This window comes from Lathamus discolor, chromosome 5 (assembly GCF_037157495.1).
Source record: "Lathamus discolor isolate bLatDis1 chromosome 5, bLatDis1.hap1, whole genome shotgun sequence".
NCBI classification, from domain to species: Eukaryota; Metazoa; Chordata; class Aves; order Psittaciformes; family Psittacidae; genus Lathamus; species Lathamus discolor.
In genome coordinates this window covers 95,819,825-95,834,463 of record NC_088888.1, presented here as the reverse complement: position 1 = coordinate 95,834,463, position 14,639 = coordinate 95,819,825, and the positions used below count along the sequence as shown (strand labels likewise).

Below are 14,639 nucleotides of genomic sequence, written 5' to 3'. Positions count from 1 at the left end.
ACAGCTTAGAGAGCATAAATATGCCTTTAGAAATAATGTTAGATAAACACATCACTGATTATGAAATTAAAATAATATAACAGCATTTAGGCAAAGATTTACACCAACAGTATCATAAATAAGCAATTGATTTTCCTCTGAATATATTCAATCCCTACTCTGGATTGATCATGTAGGGCCTTTAGACATACAGCACAGCATTATAGTTCAAAGACTTACCAGAATGATGTATGTGACAGCCAGACACATTAATCCCTACTTTTACTTCGGCTTAGCAGCCTCACTTCTGACTGGCTGACACTCTCCATTCTCTGACCTCCCCACTGTCCTGATTCTGCTAATTGTTTCAGTTGCTTCTGCTTTCTAAAGCAGCAGAAAATTCTTTTTGTTGTTTTGTCGACTTAGCTTTTCACTGGTTCACCAAACTGAAACAGCTCCATATAGGGACAAATGTGTGCCAGAGCAGAGGCAAAGGTAGGATCACACAGCTGCATTGTGGAACAGCAGCAGAAACCAGACACATTGTCTCAGCCTTCTGCTAGGTTAGTACCTCTTTTATATGAGAAATTCTAGACTAAAAGAATTTCAGTTTCAGACATGACGAAGATTATAAAACCTATTCAATTCCTTTACCAGAGACAAGCGCAATAGCTAGACATCTGTAAACAGAACTCTGATGTGATCTAAGCAACAGCAGTATTCACCAATGCATTCACTACAGTCACAGACACTAGTTGTGATTAATAGTCCTTAATCTCCTTTCAAAAGTCCCTGTAGTATAAGCCTATTAATAGCAGGCAGTGAAGTAGCAGTTTCATTACTTTAGCCTCATTGCGGCATAGCAGATAAGTTCCTATATATGAGACGGAGCTCAGGGACCAGCCAAGAAGAGAATGCTCAACTGTAGAAAGCAACTAAAAGAAGTGAAGAAAAGAAAACAGATAAAAAAATTGCGAATTTAGAGTGTCCCAGAAAGGGATTTACTAAACATTTACTTGTAAATTGCCCAGAAGATTTTACAGCTGGAAAAAAAATTCCAAATTATAACAAAGTGTAAAGCTGCTTTATCAAAAAGGTCATAATTGCTATTATTATCTGAATGGTAGTACAATACATAGGAATACGTAAGTATTAGGATATACTATGGAAGCTCACCTAGAAGAACTGGACTTAGCAGCTCGCAGATTCCAGATTCTTGCACAGATACCAAAATTCTCAAGAAAAATCTTAAGTCTCAGAAGGTAGCAATTGCGCTTTGAAAGGGATGGCTTGTGAAAACGTTTTTTGCTCTTTGTTGCTACCCAGTTCAAGTCAAGCACCAGAAGGAATAGCTACCTTGGACTAAAGAGACAGGACATGGGGAGAAGAATCCTAAGTAGACAGGATCTTGCAAAAACTGTATTTTACAACAGAGGAAACTTACTGACTTCAAAATTAAGTCTCCAAACCATTAAGCCAGTTCAATGCTTTGATGATTAAGTATTTTTAAAGACATTCTGTGAAGGCAAAGAAAATGAATCTATGACTGACAATCTTTAATATTTCTGAAAACAGAAAAACCCAACACACAAGATTTGATTTTACTCTATTAGGAATTCATGCCCTAGCTAAGACAGGAAACTTGGCAAAAGAAGTATGAAAATGCTAAATATTCTATTAAGAAAAAAAAAGAGAAATTTCACTATCCAGAGGAGAACGGGGTTTTTTTGATAGCTGCTTTCAAGAGGGGAAAAAAAGGTTGTGCTAACATCTGAAGATTAACTAATATAAAGCCTATTGTGTATTCCTTGCACTTTACAAAGGAAGCAGAAGGGGCATAAGCAATTACGATACTGCACAAAATACTGCACAAAAGGAACAAACCCATCTGTTCTTATATGGAATACTTCAAATTATGAAAGTTTCAGAATGTCATTAGTATTTAGAAGCCTATACATCATTTCAAATTACCTGGTCCCCAGTTAAGCAAGCCATCAGTTCAGGTATCAAAACACAGTCGTTTGTTCCCTGCCTGTACATTTAGATGTTAAATACTCTCCCAAGTTGACCCCTAAATTGAGAAATTAAATGTTTAAAATGCAATGATGTTCCTATGCTGCTGAAATACTTTAATATGATCACCCTTAGAGATACTGAACAACCATCTGGACATGGTCCTCGGCAACTGGCTCTAGGTGACAATGCTTTAGCAGGGACGCTGGGCCAGATGACCTCTAGAGGTCCCTTGCAACCCCAACCATTCTGTGATTCTGAATTCAACAGCACCACAAAACCACCGGATATTTCAGGTATGAAAAAAGAAAAACAAAAATTTTACATGAAGATTCAGAATTAAGACCCTACGCTGATGTTAATGGGTGTCGCTTATTTAATGAACAAGTTTAGTTACCCTGAAGACAAGTCAATGCATAAATTGTTCCAAAATTAAAGCCATCAACTGGAGGTATTTCAGAAACATAAGGAGATATTACAAGGTGCTGTTTCCTTTGTAAAGGCAATTTTCCCAGCTCATGTTACTTCTGCTTCACCACCAGCAGACCTAAATATTCCTGATGTACTGAAACAAACTATTGGCTCCATTAAAAAGAAGATACTGCATATGGCTAATCGTAATTTGATCTTCACCACACGGTCATAAGATTTATACCTTGTATTAAAGAGGAAAAAAGATGACAAACTATAATTGTGGGAACTAAAATTTAAGCTACTAGATTTTACTACCAAACTTTATTTCACAATGACTTCATAAGTATAGTAAAAAGGAGTATTACTGAAATCATTACGTATGTCATGCTTACACATGTGCGCAGAAAAATAGTAACGTACTGATACAAACCTGCAGCTTTTCATCCACATCATCATCACTTTCGTCCAGATCTTCATGGAGTAACCGCCACTCATATTCTACATGAACATGAGAATTAAATCTTCCAGACAGTGCTTGAGTAAGCTAAGGAAAAAAAGACAACTGTTGACACTTACGTGCATACTTATTTTAAAACAAGGTATTTAAAACCAAACAAAATACACTTATAGAAGGAACCTTGGTTTTTAAGTGCAAATATTACATTTTAAAGAGAGATTTCAGTAATCTGGAAAGTTACTGGGGTATGTTTAAAGAATTAAACTCTGTGACCAAATACAGCACAAATCAAAAGCAAGTAGGCTTTTCATTAACCATTGTAGGTCCATTCTTCACTGCAGGTCCATTCTCTATTTTCTGACAATAAGCACCACATCCTATTTGCTTGGATTTAGAAATTTTTAGTCAAAGAGAGTAACTGCAATGGCAGGTTGGTCTGAATCAGACTCACTTATCAAGAAGCCTTGACCCCATTAATCCATTTTGCTTGCTTACTAAAAGTAGTAATGGTAGCCAGCTTCTCTTCATAGAATCACAGAATAGTTTAAAGATCATCTAGTCCACCCCCCACTCCCTACAGGCAGGAATTATCTTTCACTAGATAGGTTGCTCAAAGTCCCGTCCAACCTGAGCACTTCCAACTCTAGGTAACAAGAAAATGGCCTTCATCCATAAGAAGTACTTAAGTGATTAGATTTCAATGAAATAGCAGAAATTTAGAACCACAGAATCATTTAGGTTGTAAAAGACTTTGAAGATCATTGAGTCCAACCCTTAACCTAGCACTGCAACATCCACTACTAAAACATTTCCCTAAGTACCATATCTACACCTGTCTTTCAAACACTGCCAAGGATGGTGACTCAACCACTTCCCTGCGCAGCCTGTTCCAATGCCTGATAACCCTTTTGGTAAAGCAGATTTTCCTAATACACAATCCAAACCTCCCTTGGCACAACTTGAGGCGGTTTCTCTCATCCTATTGCTTATTACCTGGGAAAAGGGTAGTTCAGGTAGTTGTAGGGAACGATAAGGTCTCCCCCCTCAGCCTCCTTTTCTCCAGTATAAACCACCCCGGTTCCCTCAGCCACTCCTCACAAGACTTGTGCTCTAGACACTTAGCCAACTTTGTTGCCCTTCTCTGGACATGCTCCAGCACCCCAATGTCTTTCTTACAGCAAGGGATCCAAAAACTGAACACAGTATTCGGGATGTGGCCTCACCAGAGCCAAGTACAGGGGGATTATTAACTTCCCTAGTCCTGCTGGCCACACCATTTCTCACACAGCCAGGTTGCTGTTGGCCTTCTTAGCCACCTGGGCACACTGCTGGCTCATGTTCATGAGTATGACAGTGGCAGTCAACCACGGCTCCCTGGTCCTTTTTGACTGGGCAGCTTTCCAGCCACTCTTCCCCAAGGCTGTAACGTTGCTTGGGGTTGCTGTGATCCAAATGCAGGACCCGGCACTTTGCCTTGTTGAACCTCATACCACTGCTCTTGGCCCATCAATCTGGCCTGTCCAAACACCTCTGCACAGCCTTCCTACCCTCCAGCAGATTAACACTCCCAGCCAACGTGGTGTCACCTGCAAACTTACTGAGGGGATCCCTACTTGTGGATCTGGGACAATAGCTCAAACAGTATCATCCCTTGGCCACAAGAAGTTTATAATTTCCAAAGCACCTAAAAAGAAATACAATTTTTTTCTTAAAAGCTTGTAACATGATATAAGCATATAACTAAGCATCTAGAACATATTCGTTGAATATTTAACTGTAAACTGCTACATATTCCGACATGATTCTGCTTATAAAGTCAAGAACACACAGAAAGATGCAACACTTACCAACTCTTCACAGTGAGTATGTTTTAAACGTTTAGCTATATCCAGCGGGGTCTCTCCTGATTCATTAGCTATATTACAGCAAGAAAAGAAAGTTATGATGATAAGTGCCACTATTAACATGTCCATTACTAAAGACAAACTTTTAAATATACAGTGAAGTACTAAACCAACATGCTCTAAAATTCATCTCTTTCCTTCATTTATAGGTCTGACCATATCAACCCTCTGAACACAACAAGCAGTAGCAACTCAACATGCCATGTATATGAAATGATAGCCATAAAAATGGCAGTGTACAGCTAGGCAACAAGCTATCAGTTAAAATTCTTGGTACTTATCTAAATTAGTTTAAAAAATAAGTGCAATGTATAAGTCAATTTTAAACTTGAAATAAAAAGTTATTTTTTTTTATAATGAAGATTATATTCATAGCATTATGGTAAACAATTGAGGGAAAAATGTACTTATTCCACATTCACTGTTTCATATCTGAAGCAGTGACAAGTCTGAAACTGAAGTACATTACTCATTTACCTATTTCAATAGAAGCCTTCCCTCTCAGCAGCAGTTTGAGGCACTCAACGTTGTCTGTCAGACAGCAGTAATGCAGGGCTGTGCTACCTTTACATGTCTGTTTGTCTAGATTGCCACTATTAGAGTACAAGAAAGAAGAAGAAAGCTGATTAAACTTAAGTTTCCTACCCTATTTTTATAAACCTCTCTCATTACAAGATTTTCAAAGAGTAAAGTTACATCTGCAAATAACAGAATCACTTTGAAGTATCTGTATTCATTTTGTATTTGTATTACTGGGCATAAAAGCAGCATCAATAACATTTTTACAGTTTTCCATACACTTACCTGTTCTGCACTAAAAAATCAACTATATGAAGGGATGTTCGATCAACAGACCTAACAGCAAGGTGAAGTGCTGTTTCGTCTTGCTCCTAAGAATAAAACAAAAGAACACATTTGCTTCTTCTCATCTACAGAGAAGCACAGATTTTATTAAGACATAAATTAGATAAATTAAAACCTTTAATTTCAAAATATTCAGACATGCTACCATTAAAGCACGTCTTGTGAAGACATTTATTGCTTCCCTTTCATTCCTTTAAACATATGTGTTGAAAACAAACAGATTATTGAATGATTAAATTTTTAATTTTTTAATACACTTAAAATATGATATTATTTGGAAACAATTTTAGATTAAACACTTTCATTATTGTTAAATGACATCATTAAAAGGACAAGTGTTCAGAACAGTGTTTCAAATCTTATTTTCAAAGAAGAAAAAACAGTCCTTAATTAACGAAAGCACATTGCAGTTGTAATAATTTGTCTAATAAAATTTGCAACACTTACATGGCCACTGGCCAGTGGAATTTTTTCTGTGAGATCCACACCGTCAGCATATACTTGGACTAATCCAAGAATGTCTCTTGATTTGACTGCTTCACAAAGAGCATGTAATTTAGCTGCATTGTCAGCATGCTTTTTCCTTGCATATTTTCTCTCAATATACTTGGCAGTAATATAATCTTTTCTTGCATTCCTGAAATTGAATATCATTTACTTCTATAACTTTTAGCAGAATTTCCATAAGTACATGCAAGTAATTTGAAATAAAATCTGGGAAAGACTTTGTCATTATGATAATTTTTCTTTTTAAATATGCATGTAGGGCATTCAGTCTTGTATTTCCAGTATGAAATGCAGCTACAGAAGATGAATCAAGTATCCAATACAAAGACAGACCATTAATTTTCCCCTCTAACTCTGGTGTGAAGTTGAGATCAAAATTACACATCAGCTATATGTACAGAAGACACATTAAAACCTCATAATGTGGTTTGCTAACAATAACTTGCATTATTTGTATTATTATTGATAGTGGTAGTAAAAAAAAAAAAAATTTAAACTGCATGGTTTAACAATGGTTCTGTCAGAAAGTCTTTCTGGCTAAAGTCCAGATAATGTAAACTCAGCTTAATCCAAAGCCAATTCTTCTGAGTTTGTTTCTGCATCATTTACCAGCTCTTTCATGATAGAGTAGTATCCAGCCAAACAGACAGCTGTCTTTGCTGTGTCTCTGCCATCACTATTCAGTGTTTTTGAGGAATTCAATTAAATGTTCTGTCTTTATTCCACATAGTTATGGACGTAATTCTAAGTGTACTTTCTGAACAGTAGGCATTCAGTATATTTCAGGTAAAACGTGCACTTCACTCCAGCTTTTATTTTGTGTTTTAATAGCACAAAATTAATAGCTTTATTTTTAATCTTTACCCTGTGTGTCTTTATAAACCTCAACAACTCATGTTTAATTTGTTTCTTTCCCACAAATCATGATTCAGAGTTGGTAAAATAATCCTTTCTATTAGGGAAGGCACAAACCAGATAAAGTTCAATAAAACAGACATGCAAAGCATTCAGAAAAGATTTACTCCCTGGCCATAAGGTTATATATAAGGCGTTACACATCTCTCTATGGGCCTATTGATGCAAATCATAATGGCACAACCCATTAGCCACATTAAATTAAATGCCTGCCTTTTTCAGAAGTCGTGGCTCTTTACTTACATATCACTGCTCGGATTAGGTTTGACCATCTCATCAACTGGCAGACAGAATTCCATAATTTCATTAAACCCAGCATTCCCAATATTCTTTGCAAGCTGTTAAAATAAAAATAAAAATCCACAGCTCCCTTAATAAGTATGTTCAGTTACTGGCCACGCACCTACTAGTGGGAGGACAAGGGAAAAGGGAGCTGGGACTTTTTGTTTCTGGTTCCTAGTTCTGTTACTATTTCAGCAACCATGAATAGATTAGGTGGTACCTTTTTGGATGTCAGGGGTTTAACACACAAGCAAGTAACAGCAGAATAATCCATCAAGACTCCAGTTTGTACAACAAATGCAAATACTTTGTGCCAGATATGAACTGTCACAGAGCAGCTGATACGTGGTTAACTTCTTTGTGCAGCAAAGCTGAATACATTTTCTTCCTTTGAGGATTAAAGTTCTCTTCTTAAATAATGTTAAATAATTAATGGTATAAGTATTTGTGAAGTTCTTCAATTTTTAATCTGAGAGGCACATTTACATGTCAAACAGCTGTGTTCTTTTAAAAAGCAACCAAGGGTGAAAAGACTTGGGAACACAAAAAATATGAAGCCTCCACAAATTTGAATTCTAAGATCAGGCAAAGTTTACAATCAGACACTATGTTCCAGGAGGTTCCCTTAAACTTCAAGAGTTCAGCTTTTTTTCATTACTTTTATCCAGAGACAACTTTAAAGTCTGGAACAATAATATCATTAAAAGTGACAAAAATGTACCTGTGCTGGAAGTATGATATAGTGCTATTTTTAAGTTAATAAAAGCAATTTGATTACCAAAAGTTCAGATGTTCCCAGCACATCTAATGTAAGTGATTGCATTCTGGAATAGTGAACACCAAGTTCTCTATGGATTCCTGAGCATTCAATGCAAGTTAGAATTCCCAAATTTGTTGAAAGCCAGGTAGGATCTGAAACAGAAAGCACCCACAGAATTAAAAACTTTCAGGCAATTATTTCGTTCTAGAAAATGTGGTATACAGAAATTCAATTCTGGAAAGTAAGAGTCCTGTACATGAATTGCCAGTTTTTTTAATTTATGTCTTTACATTTACTCTATTGATGAAAGAAGTGAATAATGTATTTTCTTTTCTTTTTTTTTTTTTGTTTTGCGGGGGGGTACGGAACATAAGGGATATTGCTTCCTCAAGGGAGCTGCTTAAACAGTCCAGTTTGTCATTCTGCTTTCATTCAGCTTTCAGGAACTGCATTTTACTACCACCAATATAATGGCGTTATATTCTCAACAGGGGGTATAGTGCAGTTCAAACTGCAACTGTCTACAGGGGTTTTTTTGTATTTCAAGTATAGACTTTAGACTAAGTAAGGCAGCAGTGATCCTGCAGTATACATACAGCACCACGCCACAAAGGATTCTTACTCAACTATTTCAAGGATACTAAGGCTCATCCCTCTCCTTTCATAACCCTTGCTTGTCTTTTCTCCCAGTATTTTGCATTCTTGCTATAACATTCCTGCATCTTCCAGTAAAATAATTATATCTGAAAATTTAGACAGGTTAGTAATTCATTTATTTGACAAAGATTTGGTAGTAGCAATTTAAAATTCTCTCCTTTAAAGACAACAGGACTGTCTCTTCCCATAGTTTTTATACAGTATCTATTGCTGGAAGTTAGTACTGATTTATAAAATGCATACAGCTTCAGATCTGATGTTTTTAGCTAGTTTCAGATCAAAAAAACCTAAGACCTGCAGTGCCTCTGCAACACAAAAGAACACAGAAAACAGCAGGATTTAGAAAATAATTTGAAAAGGATTAAAGTAGAAATTCATTGATCAACGAAACCAAAACTGCAAACCACAGTCAGCAAGTGTATTCTTTTCCAAGTGAGCAGTCTTAAGACATACTTCCTGGCTTGCTCTCAAAGTTAAGCATATAAAGACAAAAAAAAAATACAAACCCAAAATAAGAAATTAAGAATAGGTGTACTGGGAAAATGCTTTAAGTCTCATTCTGCTGTCCAGTTTTACCTAAATCTTATGTAAAATACACGCTCATAAAATAAGTTCCATTGATTTATGTACGCAAAAATTACAATTAGAAATATATATGGGAGAAGAATAAGCTTCTTAGTCACTTTTCTCCCTACTGACAATATGCATATAAGCAAATCAATCTCACTAAAATAGAGCAATTTAATTGTTAGCATATTCTACTATGTGTATAATCTTCTTGAGATAAGAAGTAAAAGTGAAAGCATAAAACATCAGCTTAAATTACTCTCATGAGACATAGAATTTTTACCAATTAGAAACATGCTTAATTGAGTCACCTTGTGCTCCACAGTCACAACACACATCATTTCCAGTCATCCTCTGGACTTCAGATATAATTTCTTTTGTCAGTTCCTGGACAATATTATTTTCTCCTGTGTTATCATCTCCTTTGAATGCATTATTTAAAGCTTCCTCTTTGCTGTTTTGTAGCACAGATGTCCATCTAAAATGGCAGTAATATTTTGCTATTAAATGTTTCAGCACTTCTAAAGTTCAAGGTAACGTCTCAGTAGAACACCAGTATCAAAAATAAAATTAACAAAGTAACTCACATTTGACATTCCTGTTCATCCTCTGCTTGAAAGTGGTACGTTCTGTCGTCTGCACAATAAATAATTCACATACTGATTAAAAAAAATTATTGAAAAACTGATTTTGCAGAAATCTCTCAGAAAAAAAAATCTAAAATTAATAATTGATGTGTGATTTCTGAGATCTCTAGTTTCATCACTGGAGCGTTGACAGGCAGTGTCTTTAGCGAGTTTCACTCTTACTAAGTACAGTTCATCTATGTTTAAACCTATCTTTGCAAAAGGTGTTTGTTGCTATTAAAACAGAAACTATTTCCTTCCATGCTGTGCTTATATTGCATAAGCAGCAGCAGAGCATCATAATTTTTCCAAGTTCTAGATACAGTCTCAGTAATCACAACTCTAAAGTTCTCCTGGGGGTGGTAGTGGTGCTTGTATGTGTAAAATACATAGTCCATATTTTAGTTTATCTGTATATGTAAGAAAGACCTAATGTTTCCAAATGATCTCTTAAAACCACAGTAACAAAAAAAAACGGCAAAGTCCAACTGCAATCAGAGTAAGTCCCAAGATGCTTAATTTAAATCAAGCTCAAAAATATTCATTTACTACTATTTTTGTGATTCTAGGCATTGTTAACAGTGTACTACTAGTGTACTACTAGTCTACTAATATAAGTATCATTTTACAAATGCAAAACCACTTTACAGCCTGATAAAGGCACAAATGAGAAGCAGATTTATAGTCTTCTTCCCAAATTTACTGAGTCCATAAATAAAATACTAAAATGTGCCAGTGAGAAAACAAAGGAAACCTACAATGCAAGTCTGTATCATCCCACTCAGTTTCCCAAATTATTAATTTTTGATGTTTTTCATATGTAGATTCTCACCTTTATATGTATTATGAGATAACAAAACGAAAAAGGTTTGCAGTATTTTCTTCAGAGTCACATTGCAACCACTATGCTTAAATTTTAAGAAGTTTTTGTCATGGTTTAAAAGCTTCTTTTGATCTTGTACAAAAGTCATGACTTCTCAAGATAATCAGCTATGACATTTTCAGCATTAAGAGTGGTGTCATGGCAAAAATATCGTTACTCTATTGTAAGGTAGCACGAAACAATATAGAAAGGAGTAAAAACAGCTTTAAAAACAAGTGGTTTTCCAAAGAAATAGTTAGCTGCATTACTCTAGAATAAGTGAAATGTCACAGAAAGAGAAAGCATCCTACAACTGCAAAACTGTTGAAGTGATTATTGACACACCTACAGAAATAATGCAAAACTCTAATACTAGCTGCAAGAAAAAAAGACCTGAACAACAAACCTACGTGATATGAGGTCAAAACATTTTTTCTCTTCTGGGTTTGTTTTCACTTGGCAGGTTAACAGATTGAGCTTTGCTGGAGGTCGGTTAGCCTATTTGAGGACAAAACACACACATTTTAGTATACCGATGCTGGCTGAGCCCTTGCAGTCCAAAACCAGAGGGTAACATCCCATTGGCCAAAAAAGACTTGACAAATGACTGTTAATTTTTAAGGCACCCACAGTTTTGATTTATGTTCTCTTCTGCTTTGTGGCTTGTAAACTAGATTTTCTTATATATATACTGTATCTTATACTATAAGCTATTTTGCTTACTGATAACTGGATAGACCCTAGAATTTTTAAAGGGCAAACAGATAAAATCACTTTAATTATCACTACTTTGATCACCTTACTAATAACACTTATCTGAAGAAATCAGGTATGACAGATTAATGTTACATAAGTTTAAGACGACATTTAGTTTAAAAAAATTAGTTGCCTAGGTTTTCAACAATCAAATGATTTGTCTCCTGTTAATGTCCTCAAAGAAAGCCTAGATAACCAGTTTAGAACAAATGCTTTAATTTCAAATGGTAAAGTGACACACTGAAGGAAAGTAAGTTTGCACAGAGCAGTCTCAAAACAAACATGCAAAACTAAACTGAGACAGTTCATTACTAAAAAAAAAATAGTGAAACAAAATACATTCTATAATGATTCATGTTTTCTAGTCAGTTCCTTTCAGCTATTTCAGTTTCTTACTGAATAAGAAGTGGCAATGTTTTACTAAAAGCAAAATTCATAAGCAAATTCATTTTGGAAAAGCCTTATAAAGGCTACAAAGACTTTTCAAATAGCATTTCTACGCTAATCTCCTTTCCCTTACCCCACCTGTTTTACAGACCTGGGGTAGGACCTAGAAAGACATTACATTTGCAACCTTGCCTTTAGGAATGGTTTGCACTTGCTGCAATGGATTTTACTAGTTTCACTCTTTTCTTAAAGTAAATCAGAAAGCAGATTTAACAGGAGAGAGTTTGCTCTAGACAGCAATATCTGAAAATAATAATTTCAATCATTCAATCTACTATAAAGACAGCAATATACATAAACTACACTTATTGTTGCATTCTAACAATTTTAATCTATTGAGTTAATAAAACAAGATTAATCATCTGAACAAGAACTATTATCAAATAAAGCTGAACTATCACATAATGTAATTAACTTGCAATGAATCATAAGAAACATAGATTTCTCTCTACCTCTTCTACATCTATTTATGAAAACATTTAATTCAAAAAAGGGAGAACAAGTCTGAAGAGCAAAGGTTTCCTTGAAACAATGTGATAAAGCAAACATAGCACAGCCAGAGTAAGAACAGCATCATCATTATAACTGAAGTCCACTAAAAAATTCAAAACCATGGAGAAACATAAGAAGGGAAACAATTATGGATCTTTTTCCTGTTAAAAAAGAAAAAAAAAAAAGAAAAAAGCAGCACAGTGTCCTTGAAAAACAGCATCCTGATGCTTTACCCAACACAAGCAGCAGACAAAGTCATGCATGCTTTGAAACAACAAACCTGCAGGTCACTCGCTGGGCAATGTAAAACAAATTGTACCCAAGAGAGGTATTGCAGGCAGCAAGATGACAATTAACTGACAACCACATTGGATTCTCTGCCTAGTAAATAGCTTTTCAAATTCCAGACATTCCTTTCAGCAGTAAAAGCTCACAGTTTTCATTATTTTAGCCTATCAACAAGAGTTCTTTGTGACTAGAAGCATGCAAGAAAACATTTTGAAAATGTCAGCTTGGGCCCATTTTCTCAGTTACATTTAAATATACTTGATACCCATAGCACTGAAGTTTTCTGTGTTTACGTTCTTAATGTAACTGTTTGTCTAAGAAGTGCCCAGAAGCTGCCTATAATGAAAACACAGAATAAAGCAAACAAAAATCAAGATAGAAGTATTTGGTACACAAGCTACTGTGCAACTCGTATATACCTTTCTCACAGGCTTTACACGAATGTGAAAATGCAAATGAATTCAGGTTAAGAAAGAACCCACTTCCCACAGGACTTTGGATCTGAAGCACATTCAGGACGTAACTAGTTTTCTTAACTTAAGAAACATGAAGCTGTAAATGGATACACTGAAATGCTTCACAGAGGTCTAAAGGACCAATATACACAGAACTCATCTCTCTGGACAAAGGAATGCAGCGTAAGAACTCTGTATCAAGTCTGAGAAGCCAAATAAATGGCTGTAACAACATAAAACAGATCCTGGACCAATGTGCTGATCTTGGAATCCAAACATATTCCAAAGCTTCTAACTGAGGACCTCCTAGCTTGAAGTCAGCATTAACAAAGGCTATTAAAAATCCCTGACATCTTCACATGTAGCTGATATCACCATGTTCATGCTTCGACCCTGTAGCCAAGCAACAGCTTCTCCCTATCCACCTCCCCAGTGTGCGTCCATTACTTGGCAGACAACACACTTCCATCACATGGCAAATGCTGCCTGGGGAGAAGTTAGATTCACAAGACAAGAGGACATAGGGCTGTATAAATTCTTTAGTCACACTAGGCTGCAGTGGATCCAGACACTTGGCAGGATTAGTAGACACTAGAAGTAGAAAACAGTGACAAACGTGAAACTGCTATTACACTCTGTTTAAAACCTCTGAGCTTCATTTTCCTACTCTAGCCTCTGAGGATACAAATTTCAGACTACTATTAAATTTTTGGACACCCATGTTAGCACACCAACAACTTGGAAAGATGTGCTCTGACTTTACATACCATACATTCAGACTTCAGCATCAACTCATGTTCCTTCCTGCTGAAATGGTAATTCTCCATCCAGCAAAACCAACTTATAATTTGTTCCGGCAACAAACAGTAAGTGTAGGAGCCAAAAGTTTAGGCCTCTAAGACAATTTCCAAGAAATGCCATGATACAAAGCTGATACAAAAGGCATAAGCAAATCTGTCTACTTACTTAACAGACTGGTTGGCTGATTTAATCATGCCAACTGGGTATCACAGTAATTTACTTAAGGATCAAAAGATTCAATCTGATTCTTTTGCATTCAGATTGTCCTGACAATCATAATGGTAAACTGAAGTTTCCAGCAGTAAAAGAAAGATAATGAGTCTCTATTCTATTTCTTTTCTGCAGAGAACCAGGAAATTTCATTTACACTCTTTAAACACAGATCAACTCTGAGGAATCTGAGGTTCCTGAAATGTTTTTCCTTTACAACTTCTTGACCCAGAAACCAATCAGAATTCCTATTTACATGGTCCAATCTGCTTCTATCATTATTTTTTCACCCACATGCATTAAATTTCAGTCAGGTAGATGTCAGACAATTTCCAACTGCTAATAATAACACAAAGAAACACCATCTGGTTTTCCATCAACCA

At 35.7% G+C, this 14,639-nt stretch overlaps 1 protein-coding gene across 6 annotated transcripts in view; it reads right to left on the bottom strand.

Moving 5' to 3' along the window:
- ASAP2 (ArfGAP with SH3 domain, ankyrin repeat and PH domain 2) overlaps window positions 1-14,639 on the bottom strand; it is an 89,818-nt gene that overhangs the window by 15,641 nt on the left and 59,538 nt on the right. For all 6 annotated transcript variants that reach the window (XM_065681587.1, XM_065681586.1, XM_065681589.1 and 3 more), the window contains 10 exons: window positions 11,218-11,305; window positions 9,907-9,955; window positions 9,631-9,797; window positions 8,114-8,247; window positions 7,297-7,391; window positions 6,079-6,268; window positions 5,572-5,657; window positions 5,245-5,360; window positions 4,711-4,778; window positions 2,837-2,950 (listed from right to left, as the gene is read on the bottom strand). In XM_065681587.1, coding sequence (XP_065537659.1) covers window positions 2,837-2,950; window positions 4,711-4,778; window positions 5,245-5,360; window positions 5,572-5,657; window positions 6,079-6,268; window positions 7,297-7,391; window positions 8,114-8,247; window positions 9,631-9,797; window positions 9,907-9,955; window positions 11,218-11,305 — 1,107 coding nt within the window. The remainder of the gene's footprint in view (window positions 1-2,836; window positions 2,951-4,710; window positions 4,779-5,244; window positions 5,361-5,571; window positions 5,658-6,078; window positions 6,269-7,296; window positions 7,392-8,113; window positions 8,248-9,630; window positions 9,798-9,906; window positions 9,956-11,217; window positions 11,306-14,639) is intronic.